Consider the following 13,785-nt stretch of genomic DNA (forward strand, 5'->3'; position numbering starts at 1 on the left):
AAACTCCTGACCTCATGATCCGCCTGCCTCAGCCTCCCAAAGTGCTGGGATTACAGATGTGACCCACTGCACCCGGCCTACTTTCTTTACATCCCTTATTTCTTGGTTCCTTTTACTGTATTTCATAAATAACCCTTAAATAAACCTGGAATCTGGCTGGGTGCAGTGGCTCACACCTGTTATCCCAGCACTTTGGGAGGCTTAGATGGGTGGATCACCTGAGATTAGGAGTTCGAAACCAGCCTGGCCAACATGGCGAGACTCCTATCTCTACTAAAAATACAAAAATTAGCCAGGCGTGGTGGTGGACACCTGTAATCCCAGCTACTTGGGAGGCTGAGGCAGGAGAATCACTTGAACCTGGGAGACGGAGGATGTGGTGAGCTGAGGTTGCACCACTGGACTCCAGCCTGGGAGACAGAGCGAGGCTCCATCTCAAAAAATATAAATAAATAAACATGGAATTAGAATGAAAATAACTTAGATTTGAATAAGAACATATTTTTTAGAAAAGTTTTTCTATAATTTTTAACATTGAAAATGACCCAGATATTTAATGAATATCTATTATTTAACTTTAGAATCTAAATTATGTTTATTTACAAGCATTTGTTTCATTACATTCACCTAATTAATTTTGTAAAATGTTTTACCTAGATCATCTGTGAAAACTGTGATAGTCATCGTTTAAAGTTATTTCCCTGTTAACCATTTTCATAGTCTATGAATTTTGTGTTTACCTAAGCAAAAATTTTAAAGTCAGATATATAGATATTTTACTGATAACTTGGGATTTAGCTATTTGTATTACACTAATCACATTAAACGTCTTATTTATCAAAAAGTACACAAACAGAGATTATTCTGTTTCATGCTGTGTTGCTGGGTTTATAGTTTTATAAGCCATATGCCAAATTTTGACACCTTATAATATCTGTCGAAGGTAAATATGAAACTGCTTGATCAGTAAATGGAAACAAACATGTATGCTGACAATTTTTAAAATATTTCTAATACTATTGTACCAATAATTTTAAAGCCAGCTTATTTATTAAATATTTATGTAAGTCACGTGAACTTGAAAAGCGTTTTGGCTTAGTATTTAATTTATGAATACTCTTTAACTTGAAGCCAGTGTGACACTTCATGGCTAAAGCACATTAAAAAAAGTATGTACACATATTTGCACGTACATAAAGAAATCAAACACACATACACACTCATACAAAGATCCTATAGCTTTTGCTTCAGAACTCTAGCCAAGAGATATCAACACAAACTCACCAGTTTACACAAACAAAAAGGTTGGATCCCAAAAGTGACTTCTATCTCAACAGCAATGGAAAAGTAACAGAAAGACCAGGAGTGGTGGTTCACGCCTCTAATCCCACCACTTTGGGAAGCCGAGGCAGGTGGATCACTTGAGGTCAGGAGTTCGAGACCAGCCTGGTCAACATGGTGAGAGCCTGTCTCCACTAAAAATACAAAAATTAGGTAGACGTGGTGGTGCACATCTGTAATCCCAGTTACTTGGGAGGCTGAGGCAGGAGAATTGCTTGAACCTGGAAGGGAGAGGCTGCAGTAGATCGCACCATTGCACTCCAGCCTGGGTGACAGAGCAAGACTCTGTCTCAAAAAAAAAAAAGAAAGAGAAAGAAAGAAAAGAAAAAAAGTAAACAGAAGATTTAAAGTAGGCAGAAAAGAAAATAGCAAAATAGAGGACTTAGGAACTGAATGGTTGCAGGTTGAACTTTGGGCTGGAATTTTCTCTAATGTAATGTGTGCAGCGGTTTAAAGTGTGAACAAGCACAGACATAATATGTAACAAGGAAGCTTTTGTTTCACCTGGCATGCCCTCAAGCTTTTCCCACTTACAAAATACTTGCAAGTAGAGGAACCATAAAACCAAAAGGGGTGCCCAAATGGGGGTCATTCTCTCTGCCTTTCCTCATTCTTACAAGCTATGTCTCCCGCTTTTTTACAAAACGAGGAACTCATCTGTGACCTAGGTTTTAGTAGGGTGGATTGAAGTGTGCTGGCTGCGGGAGGGACGACACTGTGTGTCACCGCTGAGTCATTCTACCCTTTTACCTGTCTCCGTTTCTCTCTCCAGAGGTCTAGACCTCCGAGAGGGCTCAACATAGCAAGTGATGAGCTCCTACACCTGTCTCCTGGATGAGCCTCTTAGAATTAATTCTGTTGTGTAGTTCCCTGTAGGGTCACTGCACATCATGGCAGGAGTCAATCCCCCAGACACTCCCACTCAACCCCTACCACCCAGGGGTGTTTTTTGGTTAGGAGAAGCAAAACCCCCTTTCTCTTACAAGCTGAGGAGCTCAGCCTCTCATTTATCTATGAAAGTGGCAGTTCAGTTCCTCACGCAAATGCACACGCAGGCCAATCAAGATTAATTTGAGGGGAAAAAGGCAGTGGAGAAGACCCTTTATAATGCACCACCAAACCTAAATTAGGATCCTATATGACAACTTCCTAGGAGAAAAAAAAAGAGGAAGAAGAAAGAAAAACAGCTCAGAATGAATCAAGGACAATCAACCTAATGGAAGGTCCAGAGCTCCAGAGGACTCACCGGTTCCACTGGAGGAGAAACCTAAAGCCAGAGAGAGCTTCCAATAGCCCCGCTGGTACCTTAGCTCCGGGTTCAGGCAACTGCATCAAGGATTCTGAGTCTTTTCTGAGGCCCCACGTGTAGGGCACCAATTACTGTCCACGAAAAGAGTCAAACTCTGTAAAATATTTGAAGAGTTATTCATTTAACCAACGGCTCACAACACAGCCCCGAGGAGGTCCTGAGAACAAGTGCCCAAGGTGGTTGGGTGACAGCTTGGATTTATACAATTTATGGGGAAAGGAGACATCAATCAATACATGTCAGATGTACATTGGCTTAGTCCAGAAAGGTGGGATTCCATTCAAAGGGGGGGGCTTCCAGGTCATAGGTGGATTCCAAGGATTTCTGATTAAAGACCTGTAATCAATAGAAAGGTAATGCCTGGGTGAGAATAAGGCGTTGTGGAGACCAACGTTTTTATTATGCACATGTAGCCCACAGGCAGCAGGCTTCAGAGAACTAGATAGTAAATGTTTCTTATTAGACTTAAAATGGTGCCAAACTCTTGCTTAACCTTTCCTATTTTACAAAAAATAAAAAATATTATTTTTTATTATCAGAAAAAAATAATAATTTTACAGTGGAGATCTCCAACAGACACCACTTACTCCAGGTGATGAAATTTAGCATCACCAGGACAGGACATAAAGACACTCCGTAACATGACACACTGAAAACTTACATCAATTCTGACGATTTTTTTTTTTTTTGTTTTTGCCAAAAATGCATAACCTCAGTCTAATCATGAGAAAACACCGGACAAAACCAAACTGAAGTCAGGGCACAGTGGCTCATGCCTGTAATCTCAGCACTTTGGGAGGCCGAGGTGGGGGGATCACCTGACGTCAGGAGTTTGAGACCAGTCTGGCCAACAAGGTTAAACCCTTTCTCTCATAAAAATACAAAAATTAGCCAGGTGCAATGGGGGGTACCTCTACTACCAGCTATTGCGGAGGCTGAGGCACAAGAATTGCTTGAATCTGGGAGGCAGAGGTTGCAGTGAGCCAAGATCAGGCCACTGCACTCCAGCCTGGGGGACAGAGGGAGACTCTGTCTCAAAACAAACAAACAAACAAAAACTGAAGAGCAATCTATAAAACAATTGACCATTACTTAGATTGGATAGTGGAACAGAAAATATCAAATGCATCCATTTATTTTCAACATTTTGTTTGTTTTTAATTAAGCTGCCTCCTGCACTACTCTATGTCTGGATTTTATGTTTATTTTCCCATTCAGAAAGCCTGTCTTTTTAAAAAGGAATTTTAATCCATTCATGTTTATTATGACCACTGTTATATTTGGATTGAGTCCTGCAGTTTTGTTTCATATTATTTTCCCTTTTTTACATATATCAGACTTTCTACTTCTTCAGTGGAATTCTTTCCCACCCACCTCCGATTGCATGAATCAGGTTTTCTTCAATTCACACATTTCCCATTAAGGTTCTGAAACTTGTACAAATCTTTTCTAGTTTTCTGGTGGTAACCACCCTTCAACTGTCAGCACACATATTTAAGCTTATATTTTCTATCAAATATAAAGGTAGTCATTACCTATGTCTTCTTGCCAGATGAAACAAAAACATGAACATATGCTCATTCTCTCTTTCTGCTCTGCTCTTTCAATTACCTCCCATGTGAAATGTTAATTCCAGATTATTTTCACAACTATGCACTAACACATTCAGACTTTGTTTTATACATTTATTTATTCAGCACTGCTTCCTGTGTACTCTCTTCTTTTTATTATTATTATTAGTAGTAGTAGTAGTAGTAGTAGGAGTATTTTGAGACAGGGTTTTGCTCTGTCACCCAGGCTGGAATGCATTAGTGTAATCACAGCTCACTGCAGCTTCAGTCTCCTGGGCTCAAGTGATCCTCCCACCTCAGCTTTCTGAGTAGCTGGGACTACAGGCATGCGCCACTGCACTCAGCAATTTAAAACAAATTTTTAGTAGAGATGAGATTGCACTATGTTGTCCAGGTTGGTCTTGAACTCCTAAACCCAAGCGATCCTCCCACCTCAGCCTCCCAAAATGCTGTGGTTACAGGTGTGAGCCACTGTGCTTGGCTACTCTCACCTTTCTTGGATTACATTCCATTTTGCGGGAGTCAATCAACCAACTTTTCCTCAAAGGTCTTTGAGGGATAACATTTTGAGCATTTGCAAATTTGAAACACTCTGTAAAGACGAAAAATGGCACATTCATTTCTTCAGTCTCTTCATACCTGAGGTGATACGGTTTGGCTGTGTCCCCACCCAAAGCTCATCTTCAGTTGTAGCTCCCATAATTGGCACGTGTTGCAAGAGGAACCCAGTGAAAAATAATTGAATCGTGGGGGTGGTTCCCCTCATACTGATCTCATGGTAGTGAGTAAGCCTCATGAGATCTGATGGTTTTATAAGAGGTTTCCCCTTTCACTTGGCTCTTTTTTCTCTCTTGCCTGCCACCATGTGAGACATGCCTTTTGCCTTCCACCATGACTGTGAGGCCTCCCCAGTGATGTGGAACTGTGAGTCCATTAAACCTCTTTCCTTTATCAATTACCCAGTCTTAGGTATGTCTTTATGAGCAGCATGAGAGTAGTACCTGAGGAATATGTTCTTTCTGGCAAACACGCAGGGCAGCAAACACAAAGGCACTCTGGGGCTGTTTCTTACATCTCCCTCCTACCACCTTAACAATTCTCCAAAATATTGCCACGAGTTTTGGAAAATATAATAATGAAGGAAGGGTTTGCTCCCATCACCGTGTTGCGAGCTCTCTGGCAAAACCACAAATCCCAGAAAATCCCTTCTCAGACACCTTCCAGAACTCATGTCTTTAAGGTTCATGGTAGGAGGCTTTCCATGGGGGAACGTCCCTGATGAAGACTCTGTCTGTCCTTCACTCTCTCTCAATTCCCCCAGTCCTCTAAATATGTGGCTTTTCATGTCCCAGCATGGGATGATGGACAGATCAGGGCAGATGGTTTGAGTAAGACTCCTACTTCACCTACCTCATGTTTCTTATGCATTCATTTAACACCTTTTATTTTGTCAGCATTTTAATTTTTAATTGACAAATAATATGTATATATATGTATGTGTGTGTGTGTGTGTGTGTGTGTGTGTGTGTGTGTGGTGTACCATGGAATGCTTTGATATATGTTCACAATGTGGAATGATTACATCAGGCAAGTTGATAAATTTATCCCCTCCCAGGAGCAATAAGCTTAGTGATCTACTGAACAGAATGGTGACCACATAAGTAATAATGCATGATATATTTTAATGACCACTTCTTCCTAATGTAAGTTCTGGGTTAAGAAAATTCAACCTCAGTGTTTCTTGTAATAAAATAAAATTACTATCATCTTAAAGTGCTGTTCCAGCCTCTTGTAAGTGTTTTAGCATGTTTATCTATTTAATCTTTGCAACAACTCTATGAAGAGTTTGCTATTGTAGTCATTTTAAAGTTGAGACATTGCACTACAGAGAAGTTAAGTGACACTTATTTTTCCCTAGCCAATAAATAGAAAGAACTTGAAAAGCAGACATTCAGTTTTAGAGTCTGCATGTTTCACCACCATTTTTTGTTTCTCTAAAAATGCTGAATTGTGGAGGACAGATTGGCTACTTTGACTCAAATCCCCTGGATTAACATAAAACAAACCGAGTCTTTTCCTCATGGCCTTTTCCTTCCAATGGCTCAAGAAAACATCAATGACAAGTCTCTAGCAAGAACACCTGTGGCATGCTTGAACGCATTGACCGAGTAGTTGAGAAATGTTTGTCTAGCGCCTCCTAGTGGCACATTGGTGAAGTGGAGGCATAATTAATTGGTTCATTCAGGTCAAAGTCTGCAGTGTGGCTACAATGTAAAAAGGGATAAGAAATAGCAGAATCGGGGCGGGTGCGGTGGCTCACGACTGTAATCCCAGCACTTTGGGAGGCCGAGGCGGGTGGATCACCTGAGGTCAGGCGTTCGAGACCAGCCTGGCCAGCATAGCAAAACCCTGTCTCTACTAAAAATACCAAAAATTAGTGGGGTTTGGTGGCGGGCTCCAGTAATCCCAGCTACACGGGGGGCTGAGGCAGGAGAATCGCTGGAACCCAGGAGGCGGAGGTTGCAGTGAACCAAGATCATGCCATTGCACTCCAGCCTGGGCAACAAGAGCAAAACTCCATCTCAAAAAGAAGAAGAAGAAGACGAAGAAGACGAAGAAGAGGAAGAGGAAGAGGAAGAGGAGGAGGAGGAGACAAGAAAAGAAAGAAAAAAATAGCAAAATCGGCTGGGCACTGTGGCTCACGCCTGTAATCCCAGCACTCTGGGAGGCTGAGGCAGGCAGATCATGTGATATCAGGAGTTCAAGACCAGCCTGGCCAACATGGTGAAACCCCGTTTCTACTAAAAATACCAAAATTACCCAGGCGTAGTGGCACACGCCTGTAATCCCAGCTACTGGGGAGGCTGAGGCAGGAGAATCACTTGAACCCGGGAGGCAGAGGTTGCAATGAGCCAAGATCGCACCACTACAGAATTGAATAAAGTGAAAATGATGGATTTTTGGGTGATGTAGGGACCCACTAGCTGCTCTCTCTCTCTTTCTCTCTCTCTACACACACACACACACACACAATTTGAGAACAGCATTAAAGACAAGTAATACAGGGGAGCTCTGAGTGAAATAAGTAATCTTCAAACTTAAAAAATTGCAGAAGATGTTGTTATTGCATTTGTTTGTTAGGTTGTTTTGGGGTTTTGTTTTGTTTTGAGAAAAGATCTCCCACTGCACTCCAGCCTGGGTAACAGAGCGAGATTCTATCTCAAAAAATAAAATAAAATAAAAAATTAATTATGGTAAAATAACATGTAACAAAATGTACCATTTTAAATCATGTTTAAGTGCACAGGTTAGTGATATTAAGAACATTCATTGTTGCTGGCTCAGTGGCTCACGCCTGTAATCCCAGCACTTTGGGAGGCTGATGTAGGTGGATGGCTTGAGGTCAGGAGTTTGAGACCAGCCTCGTCAACATGGTGAAATCCTGTCTCTACTAAAAATACAAAAATTAGCTGGGTGTCGTGGTGTGTGCCTATAATTCCAGCTACTCAGGAGGCTGAGGCAGGAGAATTACTTGAACCCAGGAAGCAGAGGTTGTTGTGAGCTGAGATCGCACCACTGCACTCCAGCCTGGATGACAGAGTGAGACTCTATCTCAAAATATAAAGTATAATAAAATAAAATAAAGAACATTCATTGTTGGCCACATGTGGTGGCTCACACCTATAATCCCAGCACTTTGGGAGGCCAAGGCAGGAAGATTGCTTGAGCCCAGGAATGGTGAGAAGCAGCAGAAGCAGACAGAGGACCAAATTGAGGACCAGTTAAAACATGGAAGCCACTTTCCATAAGACATGCCCACCAGCGTACCATATCAGTTTACCATTGCCATGGCAACACATGGGAGTTACTGCCCCCTTCTATGGCAATGACCTGAGCACTCAGAAGTTGCCACCCTTTTCCTAGAAATTTCTGCATAAACTGCCCATTAATCTGCATGTGATTAAAAGTGGGTATAAATATGACTGCAGCAGTGCCCTGAGCTCCCGCTCTCTGCAGGAGCAGTCACAGAACTGTGACGCTACCTTCTCCGTAAAGCTGTTTCTTCCACCACTGGCTTACTCTTGAATTCTTTCCTGAGGGAAGCCAAGAACCCTCCCAGGCTAAGCCCCAATTTGAGGCTCACCTGCTCTGCATCCATCTGTGATCTTTTCTTTATCTTTTGTAGTCTGCAGTCACAGATGCTTCAAATTTTGGATTTATGTTTGTTTATCCTGCTTAGAACTACTTCCTATGTGTATTGCCAAATGCCTTCCTTCAATTAAATAATTGTTTTAGTCATGTTTCTTTATTTGTTCTTAAATGTTGACTCTTCACCATTTTTCTTATTTTGTGTTTAAGGAATCATAATTAACTGCAATTGATGATGCTTACAACAACAACATTTGTAATAATAATATTTATTGACTGCTTATTCTACACAAGGTGATTTCTCATTAATTAATGCATGTAATCCTCATAGCTACTCTGTGAAGTAGACACTGGTTTTCTCATTTTACACGTGAAGAAACCAAATCACAGAGATGATATAGCTACCAGGAAGCAAAGTCAAGAACTTCAGCCCAGTATTTTTTCTCATAACCAGATGTGTATTGGACAGGAAGAGAAAAGAAGGAAAGAGAGAAAATCAAGAAGTCAATCTGACTATAATAGTACTACTTCAAGTTTTATGTGACCCTCTGCCTCATGAAAAAATTAAGTACTTATCATGATTTATTAGAAAGCTAGCATGCCTGGGTATAGAATCTGCAAGCAAAAGTTTCTAACTTATGACATTGGACCTGATGCTTCCATGAATTCTAGGAACAAAAAGCTCTACAAGAATCTGCTGAAGTCACCTTGATCTGCTCTTTCCCTTGGCCAATAGCACAATTATATACTAGAAAAAAATTGTACAACCAATGCTCCCCTCCAGGTTCACTGTTATATATGGACCCACTTTAATTTCACTGAGCTCTTGAAAGAACTGATTTCTGAGGATAGAACAGTGGGTGAGGCCATCAGTTTTTATCCCAAATGGAATGGATCAGTCAGGTGAGCTCTGCTCCTGTGACCATTGTAACAGTAAGTTTGTGGTGGGTAACACATGGTCCCCATGGTCTCAGGGAGCTGTGGAAAGGATGTCATCTTCCTTGTCACACCCACAGAAGGGGAAGGTCCCACAGCATGGCTGCAGCCATGGTTTCCAAATTGTGTTGAACACAGAGAACTGCTGTGGGACAGGTGTTAGTGTCCTACGATGCTCTTTTATGGCTGCCTCCATCTTCTTGATCACGGAGTCAAATAATGGTTCATTGTCAGGGTTCAGTGGAAGGGCTTCCGAAGGGTCTCTTGAGATGTCAAAGAGGAGTGGTGGGTCGTGGTAGGTTACATCCCCTGAACATGAACATATTCCACTCCCATAGCAGGCACCAGTTCCTTCAGGGTAGAATTTAGGAGTCACATAATGAGCTTTCCACACAGTTGCACCTAAAAAGTAAGTTGCATTATGATACCATCTTGGTGGTGATTTTAGGACTCTTTTCATTAAAGATGTTTTCTCAAATGCTTTTCTAGTGATTGATAATACTCTTCTGCACAAAATTACACAGCAACAGTAGCATGTCTTCAACTCTAAGAACAATGTACAATTTTACTGCAAACTTGAAGACATTTTTAGAAATCTTGTCATGAGAACATTTGGAGATAACAATGACGACCCAGGTAGGAATAGGGTAATTCTGGGAATACCAAATTAAAATTCTACCTCAATCTGATTAGGTACAAACAAAATTAAAAGTGATCCAAGGCTAAATACCACTTTCACATCTGAAATTGACAAAAGTAATTTGGCAAAATTAATCATTCTTTATCCTTTTCTCCTTCCCTCTTCTGTCTTTTCCTCCCTCCTCTTCCCTTCCTCCCTCCTTCTTTCTCGCTCTCTTCTTTCCTTCCTTCCTTCTTTCCTCCATTTCTTTTTTCTTCCTTCTTTTCTTTCTTTCCCTCCTTCCTTCCCTTCCTCCCTCGCTCCCTCCTTTCCTCCTTTCCTTCCTTCCCTTCCGTCCCTTCCCCTTTCCCTTCCTTCCTTCCTTCCTTTCCTTCCTCTCTCCCTCCCTCCCTTTCTTCTTTCTTCTGATATGAAATGGTTAGCAAATCTATTTTCAGAGATCAATTTTTTTTTATGTTTTATTATTTACTTATTTATTTATTTTGAGGTAGGCTCTCACTCTGTCGCCCAGGCTGGAGCGTAGTGGCAGCATCTAGGCTCACTGCAACCTCTGCCTCCTGGGTTCAAGTGATTCTCCCACCTCAGCCTCCCTAGTAGCTGGGGTGCCACCATGCCTGGCTGCAGTGATCAATTTTAGATAGAAAACATAAGCATTCCCCAGCCTCTGGTCAATGAGGATTATACCGAAGTCTACTGGTGGAGTCTTGCAGAGAAGCTGTGCTTTCCTACTAAAATAGGATTAAATCATCTAACTGGATTCTTTACTGCCTTTGGTTTTTTCCCTCCTTACTGCATGGAGTGCAGCTGTGATGCCTGGAGGAACTGCAGCCACTTTGCAACCATGGGGTGAGACGCATAAGAATGAAAGCTAGTGTGTCAGAGGTGGCTAAGTGGAAACAAAGAATCCTGGTCCAATGACCGTGGTACTGAGCACTGTGTCAGCCCCATGCTCCCAACTTCTGGAATTATGATGAGAAAAAATAATAACAAAAAAATTCTACTGTATAATCCTCTATAGTTAAATTTGGGAGGCTTATGCAGTTTACGGGGCTGTTTTATTTATCATTGATCATGTCCTGCACTCATATAGAATCTTAAAAACATAGGTTTTAACTTATTTTGTTTTGTAATTGTTTTATGTGGAACTATCCACATCAAAATGAAGATACATCACACCACAAGTGACTGATCCCATCAGAGAAAATTTCTCCTGCAAATAAAGTTAAATCCAACCAAGTAAGAATTCTGGAATTCCATGCAATGACTCCAGAAGACCTTTCTTTACAGGTGTAAGGCAATCAATACTATTTGTTCATTTATATTTGTTTGTATTGACTCCCATAGCGTGAATGTGGGACAGAAACAATCACTAGGATGTTAGAACGGAAGGAAGGTGGAGAGAAGCAACCACCATGCAGGCCACGTTGGAAAATGTGCTTCTCGTTGCTAGAATAATTACTTCAGTCATCCCTAAGTTGTGGGTATTCATAGCCTCTCTTTCTCTCTTGTTCTCTCTCTCATGTATACTTTCACACAAGCTAATGCATACTTACACACACACATTAATCATGTTTTCTTAATTTTCTGTATCCTATAATGTTTTGACTTTTTTTTTTTTTTTTTTTTTTTTTTTTGAGGCAGGGTCTCACTTTGTCACCCAGGCTGGAGTACAATGGCACGATCACTGCCGACTGCAGCCTCAGACTTCCCACTCAGCCTCCTGAGTAGCTGGACTACGGTTGTAAGCCACCATTCCTGGCTAATTCTTTTCTTTTTTTTTTCTTTGTAGAGACAGGGTCTTGCAATGTTGCCCAGGCTGATATCAAACTCCTGGGCTCAAATAATCCTCCTACCTTGGCCTCCTAAACTGCTGAGATTACAACTGTAAGCCACTGTGCCGGGCTAGTATTTTGACAGCTTGAGGGGCCGTATAGACTTGGGGAAAGGCTGCTCCTCCCAGGGCTAGCTGATTCCTAAAAGTAGTGATATGGTTTGGCTCTGTCCCCACCCTCATCTCACCTTGAATTGCAAGAATCCCCACAGGTCAAGGGCAGAGCCAGGCAGAGATCATTGAATATGGGGGCAGTTTCTGCCATACTGTTCCCATGGTAAGGAATAAGTCTCATGAGATCTGATGGTTTTATAAGGCATTTCCCTTTTCGCTTGGCTCTCGTTCTCTCTTGCTTTCCACATGTAAGATGCGCCTTCTGCCATGAGTGCGAGGCCTCCCCAGCCATGTGGAACTGTGAGTCCATGAAATCTTTTTCCTTTATAAATGACCCAGTCTGGAGTATGTCTTTATCAGCAGCATGAGAATGGACTAATACAAATAGTAACAACTCACTTAGGAACACACCCTTCCTATGCAAGCAACCACCTCCTTTATCTAACTCTCACACAGTAAGCTGGTATTTGATCTGACCTAAATCAACCAAGCACCGGGTACCAGGCAGCTAGGGACAGTCCCTGTTGCTCCAAACTTCCTGTAATGACTCAAACTCCCAGTCTGGAGCTGTTCACCCTGCCCTGCCGGACCTTTCCCTTGGAAACCCTAATAATAAAGGCTGTGGCCCGGGCTCTTCATTCCTTCCTGCCTGTGCTTCCGAGCCGAGCCCTGGTGCTTCCCACCGTGAACCTGTGTGGTAGGGTACAGCCCCTTCTCTCGGAAAATCCAAGTCATGAAAATATTGCAATGGCATTGGTCTGTCTGTGTCAACACTCACCTCCCTCAGCTAAAACGCTTTGGGTGGATTGGCTGTGGTGGGTCACGCCTGTGGGAGGCCAAGGAGAGAAGATTGCTTGAGCTCAGGAATTCGAGACCAGCCTGGGCCACATAGTAAGATCTCATCTTTATTTTATAAATATTTTTAAAATTTAAAATGAAACCCTTTGGGCACAAATCTCTCTCACAAACACATCCCCCTAAAATCCTACTGCAGGCCAGGTGCAGTGGCTCACGCCTGTCATCCCAGCACTTTGGAAGGCCGAGGTGGGCAGATCACCTGAGGTCTGGAGTTCAAGATCAGCCTGGCCCACATGGTGAAAGCCCACCTCTGCTAAAAGTACAAAAATTAACTGGTTGTGGTGGTGGGTGCCTGTAGCCCCAGTTACTCAGGAGGCTGAGGCAGGAGAATCGCTTGAACCCGGGAGGCAGAGGTTGTGGTGAGCCGAGATTATACCACTGCACTCCACCTGGGTGACAGAGTGAGACCCTATCTCAAAATAAAATAAAATAAAATAAAATAAAAATCCTACTGCAGTGTGCTGTGTATGTGGCTTTCCCAGCGAAAAAGCACCATCGTGGCTGGGCAATATCCGCACATGGTACAACTTCCTCCAGGAGACGAAGGAGACGGGAACAGGGCCCTTATCATCTTTCCACGTGTCCACGGCCTTCATACTTACAGTCCTTCTGATGCCACCTGACCGTGTGCAGATAGACCCCACAGTAGTGGAACAGGAACTCGTGGTCGGAGTGGGACGCCCTTCCTTCCAGCAGGGGCATTAGGTTCTGGCCGTCAATCACTCTTGGGAGAGAAGGGGGCATGAAGAAGGTGATGAGAGAGGCATGGTTCAGTCACGAATTTTATAGCAGAAGAAAGAGGAGGAGGAGAAGGAAAAGGAAGGGGAGGAAGAGAAGGAGGTGAAAGATAAAGAGGAAAATTTCCTTTTCTTTTTTTGAAACGGAGTCTTGCTCTGTCGCCCAGGCTGGAGGGCAATGGTGCAATCTCTGCTCCCTGCAAACTCTGCCTCCCGGGTTCAAGAAATTCTCCAGCCTCTGCCTCCCAAGTAGCTGGAATTACAGGCACACGCCACTATGCCCCGCTAATTTTTGTATT

At 42.5% G+C, this 13,785-nt stretch overlaps 2 protein-coding genes across 2 annotated transcripts in view; both read right to left on the reverse strand.

The window, feature by feature from the left end:
* Positions 1–2,718, reverse strand: part of LOC108538470 (arylsulfatase F) — an 84,169-nt gene extending 81,451 nt beyond the window's left edge. Inside the window, exon 1 of the mRNA XM_017886577.1 lies at positions 2,647–2,718. Coding sequence (XP_017742066.1) covers positions 2,647–2,673 — 27 coding nt within the window. The 5' untranslated portion in view covers positions 2,674–2,718. The remainder of the gene's footprint in view (positions 1–2,646) is intronic.
* A 6,120-nt stretch (positions 2,719–8,838) lies between these two features.
* ARSH (arylsulfatase family member H) overlaps positions 8,839–13,785 on the reverse strand; it is a 35,409-nt gene continuing 30,462 nt past the window's right edge. Inside the window, exons 9-10 of the mRNA XM_017886578.1 lie at positions 13,352–13,473; positions 8,839–9,708 (exon numbers count right to left, since the gene is read on the reverse strand). Coding sequence (XP_017742067.1) covers positions 9,341–9,708; positions 13,352–13,473 — 490 coding nt within the window. The 3' untranslated portion in view covers positions 8,839–9,340. The remainder of the gene's footprint in view (positions 9,709–13,351; positions 13,474–13,785) is intronic.

Source organism: Rhinopithecus bieti, unplaced genomic scaffold, assembly GCF_001698545.2.
Source record: "Rhinopithecus bieti isolate Rb0 unplaced genomic scaffold, ASM169854v2 scaffold_15803, whole genome shotgun sequence".
Taxonomy (NCBI): Eukaryota; Metazoa; Chordata; class Mammalia; order Primates; family Cercopithecidae; genus Rhinopithecus; species Rhinopithecus bieti.